Below are 26,568 nucleotides of genomic sequence, written 5' to 3'. Positions count from 1 at the left end.
ATTGTTTTTCATTTTACAAATAAATTTATCAGTGAAAAATACATGAATTAGTTTATTAAAATATTGTTTTTTAAGCAACGTAATTCTAAATAACAGGAGTTTGGGCTTTATTTCACTAGGGGGTGCTGCAGCACCCTCGCACCCCTAGTTCCCGCGGCCCTGATCACGTACAAAGTCGACCTAAACAAAGGAAATTTATTTCAGTTTGATCCCAAAATAATTTCCAAATGTTTCCGACACAGGTGCTGAATCACGTGACTCTGAAGATAAACATGATACGACTGTCTGACTTTCTTTTCTCCGTTAACTTCCTGTCTGTAGCGCTCTGTTAGCTTTCTGTCCTTTGGTTTTCTGTTAGCTTCCTGTCTGTAAGCTGTCTGTTAGCTTTCTGTCCTTTGGTTTACTGTTAGCTTCTTTTTTGTAAGCTGTCTGTTAGCTGTCATTAGCTCTCTGTCTGTTAGCTTTCTGTTGATTAGCTTTCTGTCTGTAAGCTTCCTGTCTGTAAGCTGTCTGTTAGCTCTCTGTCTATTAGCTTTGTGTTTGTTAGCCTTCTATGAACTTTCTGTCTATTAGCTTTCGGTTGATTAGCTTTTTGTCTCTTAGCGTTTTGCTAGCTCTCTGTAAGCTTCCTGTCTGTTAGCTATCTGTCTGTTAGCTTTCTGTTGATGAGCTTTCAGCCTGTAAGCTTTTCTGTCTGTTGGTTTTCTGCTAGCTTTCTGTTGATTAGCTTTGTGTTTGTTAGCCTTCTATGAACTGTCTGTCTATTAGCCTTCTGTTCATTAGCTTTTTCTCTTAGCCTTATGATAGCTCTCTGTAAGCTTTCTATGGTAAGATCTCTGTTTGTTAGCCTTCAGTTAGCTTTCTGCCTTTTAGCTCCTTTTTTGTTAGCTTCCTGTCTGTAAGCTTTTTGGCTGTTAGCTCTCAGTCTGTTAGCTTTCTGTTGATTAGCTTTTTGTCTCTTAGCCTTTTAATAGCTCTCTGTGAGCCTTCTGTCTGTTAGATCTCTGTTTGTTAGCCTTCAGTTAGCTTTCTGCCTTTTAGCTCTTTTTCTGTTTACTCTTTATCTGTTGACTTTCTGTTAGTTTTCTGTCTGTTAGCGTTCTTTTGATTAGCTTTGCGTCTGTTAGCTTTCTGTCTCTTAGCCTTTTGATAGCTCACTGTAAGCTTTCTATCTGTTAGCCTTCAGTTAGATTTGTGCCTTTTAGCTCTTTTTCTGTTAGCTTTTTATCTGTTAGCTCTTTACTTTCTGACTGTTAGCTTTGAAGTTATTTCCTCCTGAAGAAATGAGCTCTGTGGTGGATCTGTGTCTCAGTCGTTCTCCTTCAGTGTTTTTATCCTTCTTAACATTGACAACATTTTATTCTTCTTAAACATTAATTTTATTGTGTTTTTGGATAATTCCATGAATATTTATTTTAATACTTTGAAAAAACATTTGAACAGTTTTTTTTTAACACATTTTACATTTGTATGTTTTAAAGTTGTTAATTTTTTTAACCGTCTGATGCCCGTTCCCCTTCCCATCACTTTTCTCTGGACTCGTTCTGATCCTTTTGACTGAATCAGACTAAAAATAAAAATCAAAAAGTCCAAAACAAAACCTTCTCCTCCCTTCCTCGGTCTTTTCTTTAACACTTCCTGTTTGATAAACATCGAAATGTTCCAGCCTCAGTAATACAGAGTACGCTCATGGTCAAACAGACCACACTGCCCCCATGTGTTTGGGAGGAGCACTGCAGAGAGACGACAAAAGTTCAACTCTCTGAGAGGAAACTCAGACTGAACCGGCTCGGTCCAGACCAGATCCAAGCTCAGACCATGTCTCTGTGAGTCTCTCCTTCTCCGCTCCCTGACTGAGCCCACAGTAATAAAACGCCGCATCGCTGTGCCGGGACCCGTGCAGCCTCAGAGACCCGTCAGACCCGGCTGAGACTTTATCCGGGCCGACCCCGGCCCCGTACTTCGGCTCTGAGCCGTTTGTGGGGCTGAAGCTCAGCAGCATCTCCGGACTCTGTCCTGCCGCCTGCCGGTACCAGCTGACTCTGAGGTGGTCGAAGGAGCCGTTTGTGACGTTGGCGGGGTCCAGCAGGGGGCAGCGCAGGGTGACGTTCTCTCCGACTGTCACGTGAAGCGTGGAGGCTGGCGGGGCGGAGACATCCTGCTCTGTACAAACACCTGGAAACACAACGAAGATCAGGTTACTCTTAAAAGAACTCCAAATTATTGTTCAAATCAACCTTAACGAGCTGTTAGGTCATTTACGGTAACTCGTTGGTCGTCATAGCAACAGAAGACACCTTTGTATGTTTAAAAAGGAGGTGAAGTTGAAAGATTTTTGAAGTAATTTGGGTGTTTCATGTGTCACTCCCTGTGACTTTTAGCAGAATAAGGAAATAATGATTTATTAAGGCTAACGAGCGCTAACACCCATTGTTACTCCATTCATTACGGGTCAGCGTGTGGCGCTCTACTCTGGCTCCTCCTTCAGTCTGTGTCTTCAAACATTTCTCAGACAGGAAAGCTGGAAATCAGACAGATACACCTGGTCCATTAAACACACGTTAAAAACACGTTAAAAACACGTCTAAACACGGACACATGAAGCAGACTCACCGCAGAGCGAGAGGAGGATCACACAGACCAGGTCCATCCTTCACCGGGTCTCAGAGCGCGTCTCAGACTGGAGTCTTCTTCTCTGGTCTGCGTTCAGCTTCTGACTGACTCTGGTGGTTTGTGAACCATGTGACCTCACTGCACGCACAGAGGTTTCCCGTCAGACTCTAGTGGACAGTCGGGAAACTGCAGATTGTTTTGCGTTGGTGTCGTCTCCAGTGTGAACGTGTGTGTGTGTGTGTGTGTGTGAGTGTGTGTGCAGCTGCTCAGTGAGACTCGCTGACAGTTGATGTGACCACGGAGCAGAACAACAAACGTGTCATCCTGCGGCAGTTTTTGGTTCGTAAAATCTGAGAGGGACAGAAAAAACCTGGAGACTGCAGCGTCTTTAAATTCTGTTTGGTCTGTGAATCTAAAATAATCAACGGTCTGACGCAGAAATATGAGATGAGATGAAAAAAGTTTGATGATTTCTGTTTGGAGTCAGAAAAATCTCCGGGTCTTTATTCTCTAAACTGCTGCTCTGTGTGTGAGCTCCTGGCTGCAGTGTGTGAGCTGTGTCAGCAGAGGGCGCCCTAACACACCCCTCTGATCTAACCTCCTAACCTGTGTTAAGTGGGATGATGATGTTCCTGTGTGTAATGACAGGTTCCTGCCACAGGGAGGAGCTGCTGAGCCAGTCTGAGCAAGTGTTTTTTTCTGACTGAAGTAAAAAAAAAACTAGTTTGACTCAATTTCAGTGAAATTTACCTGGAAGGACCAGAAAAACGTTGATTCCCGGATATTAAAAGATAAACTGTACTTTGGATTGACGGATGTTGAACCAAAGCATCATTTTTGTCCTTTAATGTCTTGGAGTCAGATTTTTCTGGACGGGTCAGGATTGAGTCGTATTAAAAACTGAGAGCGGAGCTGGATGGCAGCGTTTGCAGTGGACAGCTCGTCTTCCTCTCAGCTTCCTGTTTGGACGGAGGAATCAGGTGAGAGGTCACCTGGAGCCGCTCACTCTGCAGAGGTGTGAGAGGGTTTTTTAAGGTCATGATGATGATGATGATGGTGATGAAGAAGACGTTGCTCACACTGAGTGGTATTTACTGTTTGAAGTGTTTTGGCCTGCGGTGCAGATTCTTCATGATATTAAACACAGCTGAGTCTCACCACAGTCACCAGCTCCTGCAGGAGAGGTCACATGACTCTGACTCAGGGAGAAACTAATGTAGGGAGGCTCAGAGCTGTTAGTCTGTGTCTGTGTCCAGGTTCAGAGCCTGTTACCTACGGAGGCTGAATCTGAAGACCAGTTACGTCACAGCGGGGCGTCAAAGGCTGTCCAGTTCCAAAGGCTACGACGAACCCCGCCTCCTTTTCAGGAGCCACGAAAGATGGATTTGGTGAATCCTTCGTGGCCTCACATATCCTAAGATCCTTTGAAAGAGTCCTGATTTATCCAGATGTGAAGGATTTCTGGCAAGAACTGTGTGATTATATTTCTAAAACATTAAAGGTTTTGTTTTGCTGTGTAAAAATGTGTTTGGGCTCTTTTTAAGTCACATACAGAGGAAACACAGTTCCTCTTTGTTAATCTTTTTTTTTAATCTTTTTACAGGTAATTGAAAAAAGACATTAAATTATTTGAGCAGCTTTCAGTTTATACTTTTTTAATCCATTATACGCCCAGTACTTGTTCAGATGTTGAAAATGTACCCTGTTGCTTAACTCTCATGTAGAAGGAGGTTCTATACTCTATCAATAATAACGAAATAATAATAATAATAATAGTAATAATAATAATAATAATAATAATAATGATAATGATAATATAAGAATATATATGATGATGATGATGATAAAAATAATATTGATAAAAATAATAAATATAATAATAAAAATGATACTAATAATAATAATAATAAATATAATTATAATAATAACAATAATATGCTTATAATAATAATAATAATTATAATAATAATAATAATAATGATAATAAAAATGATAATAATAATAACAATAATGTGCCAATAATAATAATAATAATAATAATGGTAATAATATTGATGATGATGATGATAATAATAATAATAATAATAATGATAATAATGATAATGATAATATAATAATATTAATGATGATAAAAATAATATTGATAAAAATAATAAATATAATAATAGTGATGATAATAACAACAATAATATGCCAATAATAATAATAATAATAATGATGATAATAATAATAATTATAATAATAATAAAAATGATAATAATAATAATAATAATAATAAAGCAAAGAAAAAAAATGTAATAACGCATCGTAACCTGAAATTCTGCGTAAGTCATATTTTTACCCTAGGTAGCCCCTAAACCACCAAATAAGTATCCAAATTCATGTTATGTACGTCATATTCATGGGAATAAAGATCCTGCTTTTCTATTTTGTGTCCATGATATGAAACAGGTGAGGATACGGAGAAAGTTACGGAGCACAAACACAGACAATCTATACGATGACGCGACTCGAGACGATGCTGATGACCGCGTAGCACTGCGTAGCTGTGTATTCATACGTGTCAAAAACTAACCACGCATCGTAGGAGCTCACAAACAGAGCGGTGTAACTTTGAAACCCTCTCTGTTTTCTTACACACAAATATTTATTGGCATCGTCAAGTCAAAACGACGTCTCAGAGCAGTGGTTCTCAAACGTTTTTCAGTGATGTGCCCCCTGTAAAATGTTTTCTCATGCCAAGTACCCCCCAATCAAGCTGTTTTGGTTGGAAAAAAAGGTCGAACATAGCACGTTAATATTTTCATCTATTGTAAACATTTTTCAGTCTATGAACGTAGACTTATACTGGATTCAAACATTGACTAAACAAATGGTGTTAATGGACTTTGCTTTGTTGCTTTACATTGAATATACATTATTGAATCTTGTGTACCCCCTGGAGTTCCCTCACCTACCCCCAGGGGTACACGCACCCCCATTTGAGAACCACTGTCTTAGAGGACCTCGAGGGTGACAACCAGGAAATGCTTTGTAGACCAGACCGTCTCAATTCAGCTGGGCCTTTGTGGTCTACGCAGGCTACAGATGCTGGGTCCTCTGAAGTCTGCAGACCCTGAACTGAGACACAGCCACTGTGTGCCACAGTCCTCAGAGACAGAAACAGATCTGGAAATACGTCAAAACAAAGTGGTCTCCAAACCAGAGCCATGGAACAGGTCCAGGTTTGACCCTGATCCTTGTTTCTGTCTGATGTGAACCATGCTGCGCTCAGAGGAGGAAGCTATCGCTAACTGTTAGCTACGCCTGAACTACCCTAAAGCTTCCTGTCAGCTGATGGTGTTTGGGTCCAGAGACTTCTGCTCCGCCTGGACCTGCAGGACCAAACCCTCTCTAACAGACCCGAAGCCTCCAGGACTCTCTGTCCTCACGTCACTGGTTTAACTCTGCAGCTCATCCAGGTCAGGCCTCCAGTCTGAGGGAGGCGTGTCCTGAGGGAGGTGGGCGGGGCTTCACAGAGGTTGGCATTAACCCTGTGTGAGTCAGGGGCCCGGATTGGACCGGGGCCACGGCTCTTTGCAGGAATTCAGATGTTTATAGATCCAGGAGTCAAAGCGTGTACAAGGTCGTTCCTCTCTCAGCCAATCACAGCTCAGAGGGCGGGGCCTGTGCCAGCTGTGTGCCAGCCGTTGGCAGGAGGTCAGGAAAGAGTGAGTGAGGAGCTTTACTCCTTATTTCTCTTTCTATTCTCCCTCCTCCTGCTCCTCCTCCTTCCTCCTCCTCCTCTCTTCCTCCTCCTCCTCCTCCTCCTCCTCCTCCTCCTCCTCCTCCTCCTCCCTGTGTTTCTGTTTCTCTGAGTTTTGTTTCTTCGCTCCAAACAACCGGAGAAACGTCTGCAGAGATCCATGTTTACTGTTCAGGGTTCATCCAGGTTCACAGGGGCTGCCAGGCCGGGAAACAGAAACAGAAAGGCTCAGTGTTCACACACACACACACACACTCACACACACACACACACAGAGGCAGAGCTTCTTTGGAAAGTTTCGTTTCTGTGTGAAAAGTGTGTGTGTGCTCTCATGTTGTGACTTTCCTGTTGACCACGGCGTCCTCTCACAGCGACATGAGGAGGAGGAGGAGGAGGAGGAGGAGGAAGAAGGGAGTGGTGCACGTTGGGGGGAGAGCGGTGGGTGAGGCAGGGGGTGTGGCTGAGGTTTTCCGTCCTCCCTGTGTTCCCGCCTGCAGGGAAAGTCCGTCTCACTCCGACCTGAGAGAGTCTGACTGAGAGCAGCTCCACCACTCGTCTTCATCATCCTCCATCCTCTTCACCTCCTCCTCCGCCCTCCTCATGGCTGACCCCTCCAAGTCCTCGCAGAAGGCCAAGAATGTGGTCATCGGCCTGCTGGCGCTGTGGTCCATCATCTCGCTCATCGTCATCGTGGTGTGGTCCACGTCCCCGGACCTGAAGGGCTCGGCTCGTTGCCACGCCGACCTGCAGGAGGCCACCGAGAAGCTGGAGGGCGTGAAGGTGGTGTGCAAGAAGGACAAGGTGGCGCTGGAGGAGCAGGTGGAGGCCGAGCGGGCGAAGCAGGAAAGGCAGAGAGCGCAGATCGCGGTGCTGCTGGGAAACCTGGACGCCATCAACCGCACGCTGGAGGAGAGTCGACAGGAGAACGTGAGTGAGGAGTTTGGCTTTTCTCTTCCTAGAAACCAGGTTCAGTCTGATCCTCAGGGTGTCAGAGACCAGACCAGGGCCACAGATCCTCCTCTGGGTCTGAAGGCACAGACTGAGGACAGATGAGCTCCTGGTTTATCGTCTGTCCAATCAGAACAGAGAATCACAGGGGAATCCTTGGTTGTTAAGGCGTTAGCTAACGTTAGCATACTCAGAGACGCTAATGAAAACCCTTCAGTCAAAAACTTTTCTTTTTGACAACATTCACTGAGAAAACCTGAAACAGCTGATGGGATGATGTCATAGCGTTAGCAGCTTTATTTGGAGTCAGTACCTCGTGAAGGTGAACGCGGTTAGCGTGGTTAGCATGGTTAGCATCTCCTCTGAATGAATCTCTGCTGCTGCTGTCAAAGCTGATAGCTTTAGTCCCGCCCCCTCTTGATTCTGATTGGTTGGAGATCAAAGAGTGTTGGTGATGGGAGCAGTGGTGGTGTTACAAAAGTTGATGAAAAGTTGAAAGTGTTAAAAACTGCAGTTCTTCAAGTGTCCACTAGAGGCTGTCTGCAGAAAAGGGGCGGAGCTTTCATAACTCAGTGGTTTTGATGATGTTAAGATTACAAGCTTTGCATGATTAGGGGCGGGGCTTAGTGACTGACAGGTGGGCACACCTGTAGATGTTAGCATCACAAACTGGGACTCAGCTAATTAGGAATGGGGGTAAAAAATTGATTTAAATCATTTTATTTATTTATTTTGTTTTATGATTTTTAAATGAAATTAAATTGCAATTTTTTTGTTCAAAAATCTTTTTTTTATTTATTTTTTTTATTTCTTCATTTTGTTAATAACTGTAAAAAATCAAATCGGCACCCCAAAATAGTAAAAGAACTGAAATCAGGAGAAAAGCATATCATCCCAGCCCTGCAGCTAATGCTATTATCTCTGAATCCTGCTAGCATACTGTTAGCTCTATAAGCTAACAGCTGAGCTAACTAGATGTGGCTAAGTAGTAGCTCCGTTATGAGTTATGTAGCGGAGTGACCAACATGTTTACGTTGTATTTATCTCTTTAAGACACATCAGAGCGCCCAGTTTATCAGTTCTCTTAAAATTACCGTAACTCTTCAACTATTTGGGCAAGAGAAAAATTCAAATGGTTCCTGAAGGAAAAGATGGTGAGCTTTTTGGGCATCTCAGTTTCAGATCAAAGACAGGAAGTCCACAAAAAGACTTGGTAAGACACTTCCTGTTTAGAAACCTTGGCTGTGTCAGAAATGTCATACTAACGTACTACTCATACTAAGTGTGACGTCAAAAATAGTATGTAGTGCGTTCACATTAAATAGTATGAAAAGATTGTGTGCGCGAGAAATACCCGGATGTATACTATATCGGAAAAAATTGTAAGTATGGGAGGTGGGCATACTAGTCGCACTGACACGCCCCATAATGCATTGCGAGCCCCGTATTTATAAACGTAAATACAGATTGAGATGACAAGATGAGAAGCAACTAAAATGGACTTAGCTCTACAGGGAAACCTAAACGTAAGTACAAAGAAATAAAGTGCCTGAGGCGACGGACGGATCGTCTTCGGTGTCTGCGAGCAGTAAACATTTTTTAATTTTTTGAAGAGATATGAATTCGTCTTGAGACCGGTGTTAGCTAAAAATCAGCCACTAGCAAACTTCCCGTTTTCAAAATAAAAGCACCCGTTTATCTCCTTTAAGTTCTTTAACGCTTTTGTAAATTGGGCTCTTGTTTTGGAGCTGACCAGAAGTTTCTTCGATAGCATATTGGCGCTCTTAACAGAATGTCCGAAATCTCTAAATTAAATTTGTATCCGTGCGTTTTGTGGCCCAAATGACCACATTTTGGTTTTCTAAGTGATGACTTTCTTGCCTAAAATGTTCTTAAAACTTTCAAATGTGGCGAATCAACAGAGATATTTGATAGCCTGGTGTGCTTCCATAGACTTATGTAGCTTCCAATTTTTATCGTCGGAGGTTTTGAAATGCATCATGGGAAACCGAGTAGTATACTACAGTGTAAACGGTTGGCACTCTAATCATACTTATAGTATGTAGTATACAGTATATACACAACGACCATGTAGTATGTAGTATGTTAGTATGCCATTTCGGACACAGCCCTTGTTTGTAGGGATTCAAGGCAAGCTAATGCTAACATTAGCCCAAACACAGCTTCAACAGCAGTAAACGTTTCAGTGTTTCTCAGCTGTTGGTTCGGTAAACTTTGGGGAATATGAGTCCGAAAGGTAAAAGTCGGACTCTTAACAGATGAGCTGTTGGAGCTTGGATAACATTTTGTGTCAGGAATCAATGAAGATTTGAAAGTTTTCTCTGTTCGGATGATTTTAAGTCAGAGACAAACTCAGAAAAGTTTAACTGAAGCGATTTGTTGGTTTGAAACAAGCAGCTAGTGTCCAGAGTCCAGAGTCCAGCTACAGACAGGCACTGAGTCACAAACAAAAACCAGTTTGATGTGGACCTGAGACCGGCCCCAGGTGAAGACCTGATCCATACAGAGACTCGTCTCCAAACTGATACTGAAAATAGACTCTTCATTCCAGACTGAGCCGAGCGGCCACACCCTGCTCACCAAAACACTAACAGCTTCCATGTGTGTGTGCATAAACAGCCCTCTCAGAGATGGATCAGCACACACACACACACACACACGGTGGGTTGAATAATGTGTGATATGAACACAGGCTCTCTCAGACTCTCACTCTTTCCACTCTGGGAGCAGGTTTTATGCGTTCCTGACTCTTTGAATAGTTTTCCTCCCAGCAGGCCGGCTCCTCTCAACACTCCGCTTTCTTCCAACATTTCCAGCTCCTCAGAGTCAGAGCTGCTGCTTGGAAAAAGTGAGTGTTTGCCTTCGCGCTCCCTCCTCCTCCTCCTCCTCCTTTGGTGGTTCCTCCTGACTCATTCCTCCTTCTTTTCTGACTTTCCTCTCGTGACTCCGTCTCTGGGCTCATCCTGTGAAACTTCAGGCTCGGTCGCTCAGAGGGAAACTCTCAGCCTTCAGCGTCAGATGTATTAATAGAAGCAGAAAGTGTGCAAATATGTCAGAGTGATGTTTTCCTGCAGACAGGAATGTTGAAAGCTGAGACTGTGTGCCAACCTGCACCACAAATCCCAGAATCCCCTGCTGTCCTCACACTGCGCTGTCACCGTGTCCTTATGAAATCCTTAAAAAGCGTCCAAAAGAAAAAAAAAGGTCAGAGCGCGCTCTTGTGAAACATTGTCAGCCTCAGAATAAAGATTCAAAGGGTCAAAGTTCAAACACGACTTTTTCAGCTCTATAGCACAGAATAGAAAAGAATAGAACAGAACTTTATTGTCATTGTAGCAAGTACAATGAAATTGAAGTCACAGCAGCAATCAAGAAAACCAAAGTAAGAAAGTGTATAGAAAGTGCAAAAAGCTCCATAAGAAAATCGATGCTGACAGCTTGTCCATCGTTGTCCAGTCAGCCAGCCTCCACCTCCACAGGGTCCAGGACTGAGCTTCTTCAGCAGTCTGTTCAGTCTCTGTCTCCTGGATCCTGGATCCTAGCATGATGCTACTCTGCCCTCTGGTATTCCCTCTGTTGCTGGGTTAGCACAGCTAGCTCGTCCATCTTATTGGAGATAGATCTTACGTTCCCAATAACGATGGATGGAAGGACAGGTCCATGTCGTCACTTCTTAGCTCACACCTGAGAACCAGCACGTTGTCCTCACCTCCTTCTCCTCACCTTTTGGGGAAACATCTGGCCTAGAACCAGTTAGCATTGACATGCTACAGGCTGCTAACAGCTGATTTCACATGTAAACAATGCAGCCATGGTTACATGTAGGATCTCCAGACAAACACAGGAGAAAAAGTAGTAAAAATATCACTGAAGACACAAAAAGTTTGGTGTCCATGACCAACAAATGAGCCAAACAAAGTTATGATCCACTCCAAATACAAAGATGACGAAAAAGAGACGAAAAAATTACAAGAAACAGACAAAGAAGCAAGAGCTGCTGCAAAAGGCAGCCATAGCCAACAGGGCGGCGCCTAGCAACAAAAAAAAAAAAAAAATGAAAACATCGCCATGATGTCACTATAAGGAAGACGAGGTAAACCAAACAGTACAAACAATGAGAAGACTACATGTCCCAGAATGCAGTGCATTCAGCAGGAGTTCTAGAACTCTAGATTCTGTCCTTGAGCTCAGAGTTCTGCTGTGAGAGGGATACAGGACCATCTTATCTTTATAAACAGAGAGTTCCAGAATGTAGTGACATCACAAAGACAGAAAGCTCTCTGTGCTTGATGATGAACATTCTAGAACCTCATTGATGGAGCTCACAGAGGCAGGCTTAACAAACGGCCGTGTTTGTCTACAGCAGATTTTGGGGGACAGAAAGAGCGAAACACAGTTTTCTGATCCTGAAATCTACCTGGACGTCAGGCAGAGAAGAAGAGAGGAGCAGTTGTTGTTTTTACAGTAGAAGAAGAAGAAGAAGAGAGTATATTTTTGTTGTTTTGCAGGAAAGAATTGACATTGAGAGTGTTTATACTATGAGGATCTGAGTGACGGGATGTTTGAGGAACAGATGGACGCTACATGTTAACATTACAGTTTCTACAAACTGCACCTTTAACATCAGGTCTTTAAAAAATGGGGTGCCAGAGCAGAGTTTGAAGGAGGAAGTCAGATTTTAAACACCAGAGAGATCTCACTGAGCTGTAAATCATGTGAGGACACTACTGGGGCCTCAGAGGGACAGGATACAGACTCATAAAGATATAATCCTGACTCTGAGGTCTCTTCCTGTTAGAGGAAGTGTCTCTCACTCGCGGTGGAGTCGTGGTTTGTTTCTAATCTGACAGATTTGCTCAGCAGGTAAAAATCTGATGATAATCTGAAGAAGAGGAAGTGAAAGTTTGTGCTTAAATCTGAAGGGAGGCTAACGGAAACAGCACGGTTTCTGGAAACCGCCCCCTCAGGGTCTGAGGCGTCCTCAGGACTCCACCTGGGCTCAGCCTGTGTTGTGATCAGCTGCAGTGACCCCGGTGCATGCTGGGTAAATACCTGTCACCTCTAACGTCTAAGTGCTGGTCACAGCCCGGTCCTCCTGCTCGGAGCTGTGAAACTCCTGGAGCTGGTGTGGTATTTCCAGGAGCTGTGAGACATTTTCAGGGAGCGGCTTCACTCTGCGCGGCTCTTTGATGGCGCCCTGTTTGATGGCGCCCTGTTTGATCGATCCCCGCTCAGCTCCATCGCTTTGTCCTGGACGGACACCAGGATTATGATCTGTCAGTGTTTATAGTGGAGCTCTGGGAGTCATTGAGGGGGCGCTGATCGGCCTGAGGAGGACCTGGACTCTGTCCCGGGACTCCTGGAGAACATTCCAGACATGTTTAAAGATTACAGCAGGCTCTGGACGCCATGGACTCAGGCTGGACCTAAAGTATACGTCAAAAACTGGAATCTAATCAAGTGTTTACGCCCTTTTTTTACTAACTGACTCAGTCTGAGCCACATTCACCAGGCAGGTCCAGAGAAATGTCTTAAATCCAGATATTAGACTGAGACGAGGCCTGAACTGGTTTTATCTTAATATAAGGAGCTAACCAGGATGTGCACGGCCATGAAAACACCAATAACCCTTTTTAAAAACCAGAACATGCTCATAATCCAGTTTTATCTTCATCCAAAGGAACGCTAGTTTGTTTTCTGCTCAATTCTGTTTGCAAGGCATCTTGGTCTTTTGAGTACAGGAAGTCCACCGTGCTGCTGCTGTTGTTGTTGCTGCTGTTGCTATGGATACAGTAAGAAGAAGTGGAATGGTGTAAAAGTAGTCTGTTTGGTTCTGGTGGTCTTTGAAGATAGTTTCCCCTAAGTGGTCCAGTTTGGATCAGTCCAGTTTGGTACGGGTCGGATCAGTAAAGCCTGATCCTGTTTGTGTTTCCACAGCCAACCGTGGCCTTCTTGGTAGGCGGCGTGTAAGCTGGACGCTGATAGCTGCGTCAGTGACGTAGTAGCGTGACAGGAAGTTCTCTTCAGGAAGTGGACTGGAGATTTAAACATGGCGGGGTTATATGTTATTCTTTATTACAGCTGTCGCACAGGAAGTGACCATTCTTTCCACCAATCAGCAGACTTTTGTGTTTCTGGCTCCACCTTCTGGGGTTGGATCAGTGTGTCTAACACCCCAACAGAAGGGAACAAAAAGTGGGACGGTACAGGTCGGTGATTTGGGGACCTGAAACGCCAAAAAGAGCGTGTTGTACAGAGACTTCTTTTTTAAAACCGTCAGAGTGCAGCCGCTCCCATTCAAAAATCTCTTTAAATTACCGTAACTTTTCAACCAATTGGGCAAGAGATTCAAACAGTTCCTGAAAGAAGAGAAGATGGGCTGTCTGAGATTGATCTCTGAGTCTTTAATGACCAAACCTGTTCTTAGTAGAGCTTGTTAATGTAAAATCCTGACCTAAAACCAGCTGTTTGGATTTTTGGGATTTGCCGACGTCAGCAATTCCCTTTTTTGACCAATCAGGAGCAAGTCTGACCTGATTGGTCCACCAGAGCAGATACCCCCAAACCTCCTCCCCACCCACAGCCGAAGTTGAAGAGCCATCACTGCTCTGTTTTTGGCTGTAAACAGCCACATAGCTCCATGCTCAAGCTTCCCATCTCAGAAGAAGACGGACTAAGTGTCTAGAGTTCATTTATCAAGGAAATGTTCCAGCTACACTCAGTAAAACTGAGCATGTGTGTGCTAGTCACTTCACGGCCGACTGCTTTTCCAACTTTGGACAGTCCAACAGAGGGCTAGCCAATAGACTGGTCCTGAATCCAGGCGCATTACCAACCATCCTCCAACAAACCTGGGACCCTGGAAATGTGAGTATTTTAAATGCTGTGTGCTGTGGAGCAGATGGAAGAGCTTTTCCTCAGTGTCCCCCCTGTCTCTGTGTTAGCTTCAGGATGCTAACTTTAGCTGCAGTTAGCCTGTTGTTTTAGCCTGTAATGTTACGGTAAACCAGCTTCTCTGTTTTCTAAACATTGTGCGCTCGGAGCATGTGGCGCCGCTCTCAGTGACGTGGAAGAGCGGGGCGGTATCAGCGGTGGCTCATTTACATATGAAGGCCACGCCCACTAAATCAGAGCGTTCTGAACAGAGGGGCTATGAGAGCCTGGAAACAATGCTGCTGTGCTTGATTTATTGGCTTTTTGGACCAAAACATGTTACTACCATTTCATGAAGACATCAATGATCCAGATTAAACTGCAGAAAAGGAGCAGGAGATGGGAACTTTAAATCATTAAAGGTATCATTGAAGACTCTGAGGACGGCGTTTCCTTTTGAAGGAGCTGACACGCTGCATCAGTCTGTGACTTCTCCACCAGGAAGTTCAGCTTTTAAGTGTTAAATAATGACAGTGATGAGCTAAAAGTGGCGCTGGGGTGAACTGATCTGTGTCCAGGCTCACTGAGCGTTCCTCATTAATCGATCTGATCAGCAAAGAATCCAAACACGGCCTTTTATTTTGAAAGTGAGTGGACGTTACGTGCTGTTCTGGTGCCTCACTTCCTTTCCCGGTTGATCTTTGTTCAGCTTGACGTGTGCAGGGCGTGGAGTCCAGAGAACAGACTCATATCTTTATCGAAGCGGAGAGACGCCGTCGAGCAGGAAAGGCGGCGATAGATGACTTCCTGTGGAAAGAAGGAGTCTGAGTTCAGGAATGAAATAAACTACCTCACCTCTCGGGGTAGGAGAGGTTTCTGTTGGAGGTCTCACAGGGTTTGAGAGTGTCGGAGTCAGAAACTGTGGATCCCTCAGGAAGGGTTTGGGTTTGTTCGCAACTCATTCAAGGATCCAGATCAGCTCCACAGCACCACCAGTGGTCACATGCAGGAAGTGCTGATGACGGCTGAGCTGCAGTTCGATACGTTCTGTCAGGGGGACGTCTCACAGGTGTGTTACCTGTGCTGGCGGGTTCCTCTGTGTTCCTCCATGTTGATCAGTGTTCCTTACTGTTCCTCGGTGTTCCTGAACGCCCCCTGCCTCTGTCTGAAGCACTGATCTAACTTTAACGGCTGCGTTCAGTGAAAGGAATGTTCCTTAAAGTTCTCAGAGAGCGTCGGTCCTGCTTTCAATCAGCAGCAGAGAGACGGGCCGGGTCTGGCACCACATGCTGGTCCACATGCTGGTCCACATGTGTCCAGGATCAGTGATGGTTGATACCACCATCAGGAGTCAGCAGTGAATCAGACACGCTTGATCTATGGTTTAGTTTTTAGATTTAACTCTAAGTTTGGAGATTTCCTGACCTCCCTGAACCTACCACGCTCTGGCTGTGGGCTCACAGTGGATGGGATTGATCCAGAGCTCCCAAACTTTCCAGGCTGTGACCCCTGACATGTCAGTGCCAGAGACCTGTGACCCCATGCTGCGTGAAAAACCAACAGGACAATCCACAACCAAATAAACAAAGTCCCAAGATGCTTCATGTGCCTGATGAGTATCAACAAGTCGACCTGTGGTCGCATGTTCCCTAAGTGAATCTGTCTCCTCTGAGACCGGGGGGATCCTGGTTCAGTCCCCTTAAGGTCTTCAACAAAGAAAACAGATCACAGTCTTCCTCTGATGGTTTCAGACTAAATTTATCTTTTATCTCAAATCTCAGCCTGTGGGGTTTGTAAATCACAAACTAAACTCTGCCTGTGTTTGGGTTTCAGGAGTCCATGACGACAAAGATGAAAGTATCTAAAAAAATACTGAAAGTTGTGAATCCATTGTAGATCCACATGGTGGCGCTACTGATGTCATATTTAAACAGGTTAAAGCTATGGTGTATGATTTGGAAGCTTTGTACATCGTAATAATACCGGTTATAGGGCTGTGAGTCCATCCAATCCATCTCCCTCGCTTTGCACCGTCATGCCCATGGTCCCACGTCATCCTTCCCCACTACCCCTCTCACGTCAGCTAGCTGCTCAGCTACCCAAGCGTCACAGAGCCAGAGAAGACCGACTGACGCAGAGACAGCTGAGTTTCTGTTGAACAGTGAAACACTCAGTTCGACCTTTCAGGCAGAAAAATGATCACTTTCTCTAATTTCCTCACCAGCGGCCATGGATCCAACACAATCACAAACATTCCTCCACCACGCCACAGTGCCTTACCACCACAACAAGCGCCTTGCTGTATCCAGAAAAGAAATAAGTATGATCTTACCGGCTGGGTTTTGGTCCACACACAGCTCAGTAGATAGCTTGATGAGAAACCCAAACTGATCTGACCTGCTCACATTTACCGTCTCCTTTCCTCCTGCTTGATTCCACACAGCTGAGCAATTAACGTGCACACGCACCAGCTGACAGGATGGGCGCGCTCACAGCAACAGTTACACATAGGGCTAAACACAAACGAATTAGCTTTAACAGTGGATGCTACTACTCCCACTGTAGCCGAACTTATGCCGAACTACTTAAAAACCCACCAGGGTGGATACAGGTGGCTACCTGCTCTGGTGAGTGCTTCCTTAAAAACCACAGAAATCTTAGACGGAGTTTGGCTGTGTGTTGTGTGCGTCACGGGGAAACCGAGGCTTCGCTTCACGTATCAGCTGGCAAACAGCTGTTCTCCGGAACAGGTAATGACTTTGTTTCCCACAGTTGGAGATGTCAGCTGATTAACTCTAGTTAGTCTGAGTCTGTACTGGCTAATGACTGAATGCTGCTGGTCGGAACGGGTCGGCTCTGTTTATAGATTTTAGCACAAGTTAGCCACACATCTTTAGCATTGTAAACTGAGCTGGTGAAGACACGCAGAGAAAGGTAAAGCCCCGCCCACAGTCGGCTCTGCTCTGATCAGACTGACTGTCTGTTTGTTACATTTTCTGCCGGCTGCTTCTTGCTCTGTCGGAGGGGACGTGTTGTTAGGAGGCGAAGAAGGGCGATACGAGCTGGGGGGCGGGATCTTGGAACACAGAGGGGTGAGTGAGGCTGTGTTTTTCAAATGTGTCTCATCAGCCAATCTGGGTTTCAGATTGTAGACCATAGCTTTGCGGGTTGAAGGATAAGGGGCGTGGCCTCTGACTGACAGCTGGGAGCTATATTTCAGCTACTGTCTCTTTAAGAAAGATCAAAGCACTTTGGAACTCTGGCAGCAAACATTCTGGAATGTTCCTCCAAAGATCAAAGAACAGAGCGGGAGGTTTCTGGATTATAAACAGCTCACCTGTTTACAGCAGTTTAAGGGTTAAAGGGGCGGCAGGTTGGGGGCGGGGCCTCTGTGACTCCTCCTCTGTGATGTTTTATTCAGTAACAGATGCTTTAAAGGTGCAGTACAACAGTTAAAACCATCTGTGAAATGACGGACTGCTCCTTTAAAGCAGAGATGATGGTCTGGATTATAAACTTGTTATTGTGATAATAAATCTGTTTTTAGCCTCAACATGTGATCTAAGTGCGTCAGCCTGAGGAGTATAAAGAGTGTACTGTTCCTTTAACCCCTCCTCCTCAGTAACAGCCTGTGTGTTTCCCCCTGCAGCTCGTCTTGCAGGCCAACGTCAGCGTCCTGCAGGAGAACATCACGCAGCTCCTTCTGACGGAGGCCAACCTCACGGCTCAGATCAGCCTGCAGGAAGGTAGGAAACACCCCACCCCCTCCCTCATCATCCTCATCTTCATCATCACAGCCAGCAGGGCCATGAAAGGAGAGTTTCTCCCTCTGCTCAGAGATATTCTTAGCTGCTTTTTCCCCACGGTTACCAAGACGACGCGTGAGTCATCGTAAATAAACACACGCCGTCGCAGAGAGCGGCCTTTTAATTATGTCAGAGGAGGAAAACCAGGCGGATAAAACTGATCCTCGCTCTCAGTTTGGGGAGAAACGAGAGCTTCAGCCGAGAAACAAACTGAGGGAGGATCCACCATCTGAGACTGGACTGGTCTGAAGCAGCAGAGACTGAGCCACTGGACCACTCTGATCCGGATCCACCGAAAACCCCCCACAGAGGATCCACTTCCTCACAGCCTCCAGCTCTGACCTCACAGAGTTCGTCATGAGATGAATCATGGGATCAACTTTTTCTGTCAGGGTCTAAAACCAGACCAGAGTCCATCTAAACCCCATGTGGACTACCTCCGTCCTTGCTTTCTTCCTTTCTTTCCTTCCTCCCTCACTTCCTTCTTTCCTTCCTTCTTTTCCCTTTTCCATCGTTCCTTCCACCCTTCCTTCCTTGCTCCCTTTTCTTTTTCTCCCTTTCTTCCTTTCTATACTTTCTTTCTCCCTTGTTTCCTTCTTTCTATGCTTGATTTCTTTCTTCCTTCTTTCCCTTTCCATCCTTCCTTTCTTTGTCCTCTCTTTCCTTCCTTGCCTCATTCCTTCTTGCTCCCTTTACTTCCTTCCTTGCTCTCCTACTTCCTGTCTTTTCTTTCTCCCTATCCTTCCTTTCTTGTCCTTTTTTCCTTCCTTGGACGCTTCCTTCTATTGTGCTGTCCTTTCTTTCTTTCTTCTTTCCTCCCTTTACTTCCTTCCATCTTTCCTACCTTCCACTCCTTCTTTCATCCTGCCTATCCTTTCTTTCTTCCTTCTATACTCCCTTTTTCCTTTTTTCCTTCCTTTCTTTTGGTCCTTGCTTGCCTCCTCCTTTCCTTTATCCTTTTAATCCTTACTTCTTCCCTTTCCTTCCTCCATAGCTTCGTCCTTTCCTTCCTTCCATGCTTCCTTTCTCTTTCATTCATCCTCCCTTGCTGTCTCCTTTTCATTCTTCTTTTTCCTTCTTCCTTCTTTTGTGAAGTCAGTGTAGTCTGAATCTGAAAACCAATCCAGATCAAATCCAGATCCAGATCCTGTCATAAACCATCCTGACATATCCTCCTCATAGCGCCCCCTAGTGGAGAACATGTTCCTTGGTCTGGAGCAGAGTTTGCTGATGTGAACGCAGCACACTGATCATCTGGGATCAGAGACACCTGAGGGACAGGTGAGCTGTGATGTCATCAGACTGTGATGATGGAACGAGGATGTTCGACGCCCCCTAGTGGCTGTTTTACAGAAACAAAGAGTGAACTCTCAGATGGTTTCCCTCCCTCTCTGCGTCCTGTTGGACTCTCTGGGGCGACCTCGCTGAGCCCAACACAAACATGACCTCAGCTCCGTGTGGCTTTGTTCTGACACGCTCTGGTCTCACACCAGGCGTGTTCCTCAGCTCATGAACACAATGCTCTGCTCGTATCTGATTCATACAGGAATTCACCCCCCCACACCCCCCTCTACAGAGGAAGCCACCTTCATTAAACGCTCCCTCCACCTCCCATCATGCTCCTGTTCCCGCCCTGCTGCTGCTGCTGTTGGAGAGGATTAGTCAGGGAAAATACCTCCGTCACTGAAATAAAGGAGGTGACGGGACCAGAGGAAAAAACATCTGCAGCTCTCCCTGCCTGTTCATGAAACATGCTCTAAAAAACGCTCTAAAAAACGCCGAAACACACTCTGAATCTCATGCTGAAAAATTCTGAAACGCTCTGAAACACACATTAAAAAACACTCTAAAACTTGCTCTAAGATATTCCGTATCACGCTCTAAATATTCTGAAACACACTCTGAAAACACTCTGAAACATTCTGAAAATTGCTCTGAATTGTTCTGAAACTCGCCCTTTAACACACTCATCATTCATCAATCATTTTACAAAACAAGCTCAGAAATTTGTTCTGAAAAATTCTGAATCACACTCTGAAAAACACTTTGAAACTTGTCTGAAACACGCTCTGAAACTTGCTCTGAAGCTTTCAGAAACATGCTCTCAAACATGCTCTGAAACACACTCAAAATCCTTCTGGAACACACTCTGAAACATTCTGAAACATCTGAAACATATTCTTAAACATGCTCTGAAACACTCTCTGAAACTTGCTCTGAAACTTTCTGAAACATTCTGAAACATCTGAAACATATTCTTAAACATGCTCTGAAACACTCTCTGAAACATGCTCTGAAACTTTCTGAAGCACACTCTGAAACTTTCTGAAACATTCTGAAACTTCTCTGAAACATGCTCTGAAACTTTCTGAAACACACTGAAATTTTCTGAAACATTCTGAATCTTCTCTGAAACACGCTCTGAAACTTTCTGAAACACACTCTGAAAGTTTCTGAAACATTCTGAAAGTTTCTGAAACATTCTGAAACATCTGAAACATATTCTGAAAGTCCTGAAACTTGTCTGAAACACGCTCTGAAACTTTCTGAAACATTCTGAAACTTTCTGAAACATTCTGAAACTTTCTGAAACATTCTGAAACATCTGAAACATATTCTTAAACATGCTCTGAAACACTCTCTGAAACATGCTCTGAAACTTTCTGAAACACACTGAAATTTTCTGAAACATTCTGAATCTTCTCTGAAACACGCTCTGAAACTTTCTGAAACACACTCTGAAAGTTTCTGAAACATTCTGAAAGTTTCTGAAACATTCTGAAACTTTTTGAAACACATTCTGAAAGTCCTGAAACTTGTCTGAAACACGCTCGGATACATTCTGAAACTTTCTGAAACACGCTCTGAAACTTTCTGAAACATTCTGAAACTTTCTGAAACACGCTCTGAAACTTTCTGAAACATTCTGAAAGTTTCTGAAACATTCTGAAACTTTTTGAAACACGCTCTAAAACACACTCTGAAACTTTCTGAAACACGCTCTGAAAGTTTCTGAAACTTGTCTGAAACTTGTCTGAAACTTTCTGAAACATTCTGAAACAGGCTCTTGAACACGCTTTGAAACTTTCTGAAACACACTCTGAAACTTTCTGAAACATTCTGAAACTTTCTGAAACACGCTCTGAGACACACTCTGAAACAAGCTCTGACAGTATCACAGTAGTTGGAATCTATATTCTGTATCTCCTGAATCCTGTAATGTTAGCTTAGCATAGCTTCTGTAGCTAATGCAGCTCCTGAATGTAGCTTATCAGTCTGATCCTTCATGAAATGCAGATCATTGTAGTGAAGTTTGTTTGCTGTGAATGTGTCGCTCTGCTCTGACATCACTGTAGCTGTTATTAGCTGTAGCTTTAGCTTTAGCTTTAGCAGCGTTAGCTTGATTGTTACAACGAGAGATTTCAAAACAAGCAACAACAATTCAATCATGACAAATATTTACGTGGAGAAAGGACAGAATTGGGACTGACCCAAAGTCTAATCAGACATTTTTACTGAGATCAGACCCAGACACTTGATCCAGGTCCAGTTTTTGCGGCGTGCACGTTGTAAAGTTATAAATGACCAAACAGACTCACAGAGCCTGGTTCAGAGTCCCTCAGCACAGAGTGAAGACACGTGTCTCAGTCTCACCTGTTCCCTCCCACTGTACCCTCCTCCTAATGAGAGCCAGGATCTGGTTCTCAGGTTTTCATCAGTGACCTCACTGGGTCTGAATCTGATCCAGGATCTGCTGAAGAACAGAAAACATGCGAGCTGGCAGCAGAGCTCATTCCTCTCATAACTCTCAGATAAGACTCAGCGCTGCCTTATAAGCTGATCCAGACCCCGCTCAGCTGGACCAGACCCGGCCCAGAGTCTGCTCCAGTCCCTGAGGTTACACCTCAGTCCTTCCCAGACCTCCAGACCAGGTCACACCATGTCCCCGGACCTCCCTGTTCATCCATCCTCCTTCTTGGTAACTGTTGCTGTGTTGGGCAATTTATAGTCAACTTTATCACCACTTCATCTCAAACCCAAACAGAACATCTCAAACCCAAACAGAACATCTCAAACCCACTCCAGTCCAAAAGTGAGCTCTTGTGTTTCTGCTTATCATCGATGGAAACAGCAAAACTGCCAGATTTGAAGCCCACGATGACTCTGTCTGTTTCTAACAGTCTGTGATTTAAAAACAAAAAATAGCTTCAGTCCATTGATACTAAAATAAATAACAAGTATTAATACCGAGCTGCAGTGACTTCAGATGACCACAGGGGGTGCAAAAGAAACCTGAAATAAAGCAACTGGAAAAGATTTAAACTGAAGTCAATTTTGAAGCTAGTGTGAGGACTTTCAACCTTATGTGGCGCCCTCTGTGGACAAAACAGTATCTCTGATCTCTTGTGGTATTAATAAACCTATAATTATTCAGGATTTTATACATTTTTGGTGGTCTTAATGATTTTTTTATTAATTAAAGGTATTTTTTAGTTTTTGATTTTTTTAAATATATTATTCTTATTAAATTAATATATGTACATGTGTATTATCTATTTTTTTATGCAAGTATTTGTTTTTAGTTTATATATAAATTAATATATATATATATAAATATATATATATATATATATATATATATATATATATATATATATATATATATATATATATAAATAATTATAATCATAATAATAATAATAATATTAATATATATATTTATATATATATATATATATATATATATATATATATATATATATATATATATATATATATATATATATATATATATATTTCATATTTATACATATAAATATTTTTTTTTCCCGAGTAATATTTATATAAGTATTCACATGTTTTTGATGCTCTTGTTTTTCTTATTTTTTAACTTTTCATTCAGGTATTTTTTTTGGTGCTCTTTACTTATTTTGATATAGTTATTTATTTATTTATTTATTAATGCGTTTTATTTTGGTTGTTTGTTTTTTTTGTTACCTCTAATTATTCTGGTTTTTATACATTTTTGGTGGACTTAATGATTTTTTTTTAATTAAGGTATTTATTAGTTTTTGCATTTTTTATATATATATTATTATTATTAAATTAACATATGTGCATGTATATTATCTATTTTTTTATGCAAGTATTTGTTTTTTTTTTAGTATATATATATATATATATATATATATATATATATATATATATATATATATATATATATATATATATTTATTTATTTTCCAAGTTATATTTATATAAGTATTCACATATTTTTGATGCTCTTGTTTTTCTTATTTTTTAATTTTCCATTTAGGTATTTTTTTTTTGGTGCTCTTTATTCATTTTGATATGGTTATTTATTTATTTATTAACGTGTTTTATTTTGGTTGTTTTTTTGTTGTTGTTGGTTTTTTTTTACATGTGTGAAGTTTTCATAAAGTCAACTCATCTTACCTTCTCTTCACATTTGTTTCTGGAGCCTCACTCTGTCTGACGTGGTCTCTGTGTCTGCCCCTCAGATCAGATCGACGCCCTGGAGCAGAACCTGACCCAGGCGGCCCATCAGACGGAGACCTGCGCTGCCCTGAGAGCGGCGGCTGAGAGCCAGATGTTAGCCGCTCAGAGCCAGCACCGAGCCTGTGAGTCCGGACAGCAGTACCTGAAGAAACAGCTGTGAGTAAAACCAGATCCTGAGACCTGAACCTGATCAATGTTTGACATATTCAATCACTCACTGTCCGCCCCCTGCTGGACGCTGGAGAGAATGCAGGTCTACAGCACCTGACATTCAGGGACCTCCAGGTCTCACGTGAAGGTTTCTGAGAAGGTTAGCGTTAGCCCTAACTCTGTGTGTGTGTGTGTGTGTGTGTGTGTGTGTGTGTGTGTGTGTGTGTGTGTGTGTGTGTGTGTGTGTGTGTGTGTGTGTGTTGACAGTCTGAAGTGTAAGCTGGAGGACTCAGAGGCCCCTCAGCAGACGCAGCAGAAGCAGGAGCCCCCGACTCCGACCCCGTCCTCAGACGCCTCGCCCCTCTGTGGTATTCCTGCGCTGACGCTGCTCGTCTGCAGCGCTCTGCGTCTCATTACCTGAGTGAGTGCTGACACACACACACACACTCACACACACACACACACACACACACACATAGCTATAAATCAACAGAATGAAAACCAGCAGAAACCGCTGATCCTGAACGCATCGTCACGCCCTGAGAGTCCTGGTGTCAGTGAATCCTGATGTGGGCTTCATGAACCCAGCAGAGACCTGATCCTCATCAGACTCATGGTCTTAACCGGGTTCCCTGAATCTGCTCTTTACGGCGCTCCCTGAACCTTTAAAAACAAACTGTCTGAGTATTTAAACCATGAAACTTCGGATGTTTTAGGAGCTCAAAGTTTCCACCGTGTTTTCCTCAGGAGCTCCACGAGGCGGCGACCTGTCGATGGACGGCGAGCACTGTGGTCCAGGACGGGGGTGGGCGGAGCCTGGATGGACTTAACGACTGCTGTACAAACTTCCTGTCTACGCACCTGATCGCTATGGAGACGCTGACGTGTCACGCTGTCGTATGATGGATGATTGGACGATGACTGACCGTTTAACGACCGCTGCTTCACTTGTTTTTGTTTTTTATTCTGCGGCTTCGACTCGATTTGTTTTGCTTTGTGAATAATCAGGTTTTAAATCCTCCTACAGGTTTCAGACTTTACTTTAAATCAGCCGTCAGACTCTTTGATCCTGATGGAGATTCAGAGGGGTTGAAACGCCCTGATGGTGCGTTCACAGACGTAGGATGTTTGAGAATCAACAGTCCAGAAACAGTCATGAAGACTTTTCTGTTTCACAGACTGAGTTCACAGGACGTAAAGTTAAGTCAGAAACACTTTGAAATGTTCTACATTCAGGTGTTTCTTTTTGTTTTCTGGACAGTTTCAGTCTGTGTCTGCTGTTAGCTTCAGGTGTTACAGAACGATGCGTTCACTGACCCTGAGCAGACGGTAAAGTCTCAAATCTCCTTTTCAAAGTAAAGATGTGGTGAAATCCGTCCTGTCAGAGCAAAGAAGAGTTAACCTCTTATTTTACATCGTCCGATAATAATGAGTCTGGTCAGGGCTCGGCTAACTCTAAACCCAAATCTTATCCATTATTGTAAAATTTGAAATATATAAACTGGGGTTTTAGGTATAAAAACCATCAAACAGAAAATATTTGATTTGTTTTCACATTTCTTTGTTTGAGGTAAATTAAGGATACACAATCTTCACGTAAAAACTGAGTTTTGTGGAGTATTTTTTTTTTCTAATTTCATTGATAGTTGTTTTTTTTAAAACATATTTTCACATTTTTACAGGAGACGAAAAAGGTCATGTTTTTTTCTATATTTTATTCTCGCGTTAAGGACTTTTTATCTTGTTATATCGACATAACAAAGATCGTTTCAGTGAATAAATAAACATTTAATTATGTTTCAGTTTGCCAACTTTTACGTTAGCTTAGCTTAGCTGAAGCAGCCGGATAGCTAGGAGCTAATCAGCCTCTCATCTGCTAACTGGCAGCACTTAAACAAACCCAGTGAAGTAAAAAATTTGTGGCAGTTCCTTTAGGTTGAAATCAAGACGTACACATTATCAATTAGTATTTTTACCATGAGAAAAGGATTTTTTTTATGTCAAGATAATAAAAATATGATTCCTTGTCACTAGAAAAATATCTCTAGTATGTCGAGATAACAATCAAGCAACATTTTGTTATTACTAGAAAAAAACAGTGGACTCATGGTGCATCGTAATTTTCTGCTCATTTAAAACAAAATATTCAAAAATAAAAGAAATGTACTGTAACTTAGCTGTTTCTGTGTATAATCGTGTTTTTTAAACCTCTAAAGTTCATCTGGAAAAGAAACATTGACAGGATTTGCCAGCAGGGGTCAGATTCAGAGTAAATTTACATGCAGTTACACTGACCGACCACTGAATGAAGCTCAATGGAGTGTGGCAGCAGAGAGCACTCCAGAGGCTGATATGTAGATCGTTTCATTTAAGAGAACATGATTTTAAACAGTAGTGCAGAGACCACATAGTAAACAGCGCCCCCTATGCATTAATTAGCATAACGAGGCCTGATGTGACGGACAGGTCGGTGTGTTGGAGCCGTTTGTCTCGAGATCAAACGCTCGCCTCTTTACCTGTTCAGGTGGATTAAATGTTAGGCTCACATGACCTTCAAGTCTTATCCACAGGAATCCATAGGGGGCGCTGTGTCATAAAGTGGGGTCATGAAATGCCTCCTTTATCAAAAAGTTTCCCTCCATTTCTTTCTTTCATACTGAGACAGGAGGAGGTCTCAAACCTGGTCCTGGTCCAGCCAGGAGCCAGCACGATGCGTTCAGGGTCTCTGTTTTAACTCGCTGAGGTTTTTCTCTCTTGCTGTTAACTCAAACTAAACTCTGAAACCTGACGGAGGATTTAAAAACCATCAGCAGGGACTCAAACGAAGCTTTAGGCAACGCGTCTTAATTTAACGACCCTGATCACACCTGACTCCTCTGAGCTCCTCTGAGC

General features: G+C 43.2%; 2 protein-coding genes across 2 annotated transcripts; one reads left to right on the top strand and one right to left on the bottom strand.

Annotated features, from left to right (window-relative positions):
- Positions 1-1,513: 1,513 nt before the first annotated feature.
- Positions 1,514-23,571, bottom strand: sid1 (secreted immunoglobulin domain 1). The gene is made up of 3 exons (XM_074667533.1): positions 23,464-23,571; positions 2,614-2,751; positions 1,514-2,175 (listed from the first exon to the last, which is right to left on the bottom strand). Exons 2-3 carry the CDS (start codon positions 2,648-2,650, stop codon positions 1,775-1,777), a joined length of 438 nt encoding a protein of 145 aa, XP_074523634.1. The 5' UTR covers positions 2,651-2,751; positions 23,464-23,571; the 3' UTR covers positions 1,514-1,774.
- Positions 6,842-26,565, top strand: LOC141788618 (uncharacterized). The gene is made up of 5 exons (XM_074667532.1): positions 6,842-7,285; positions 17,850-17,946; positions 23,529-23,682; positions 23,944-24,097; positions 24,424-26,565. Exons 1-4 carry the CDS (start codon positions 6,959-6,961, stop codon positions 24,095-24,097), a joined length of 732 nt encoding a protein of 243 aa, XP_074523633.1. The 5' UTR covers positions 6,842-6,958; the 3' UTR covers positions 24,424-26,565.
- The last annotated feature ends 3 nt before the right edge of the window (positions 26,566-26,568 follow it).

The sequence above is a fragment of the Halichoeres trimaculatus genome, unplaced genomic scaffold (assembly GCF_033239565.1).
Source record: "Halichoeres trimaculatus isolate MK-OKI-2021-1 unplaced genomic scaffold, fHalTri1.1 fHalTri1_scaffold_4, whole genome shotgun sequence".
In the NCBI taxonomy this organism is placed as follows: domain Eukaryota; kingdom Metazoa; phylum Chordata; class Actinopteri; order Labriformes; family Labridae; genus Halichoeres; species Halichoeres trimaculatus.
This window is presented reverse-complemented; position numbering and strand designations above follow the sequence as displayed.

What these genes read in the sequence shown, in the direction of transcription:
- sid1 (XM_074667533.1), bottom strand. Translation starts at nt 2,650, where the DNA reads ATGGACCTGGTCTGTGTGATCCTCCTCTCGCTCTGCG. An exon ending in GATCCTCCTCTCGCTCTGCG is followed by an intron (nt 2,176 to 2,613) that starts GTGAGTCTGCTT and finishes TTGTGTTTCCAG; the next exon opens with GTGTTTGTACAGAGCAGGAT.
- LOC141788618 (XM_074667532.1), top strand. Translation starts at nt 6,959, where the DNA reads ATGGCTGACCCCTCCAAGTCCTCGCAGAAGGCCAAGAATGTGGTCATC. An exon ending in TCAGATCAGCCTGCAGGAAG is followed by an intron (nt 17,947 to 23,528) that starts GTAGGAAACACC and finishes TCTGCCCCTCAG; the next exon opens with ATCAGATCGACGCCCTGGAG. An exon ending in CAGTACCTGAAGAAACAGCT is followed by an intron (nt 23,683 to 23,943) that starts GTGAGTAAAACC and finishes GTGTGTTGACAG; the next exon opens with TCTGAAGTGTAAGCTGGAGG.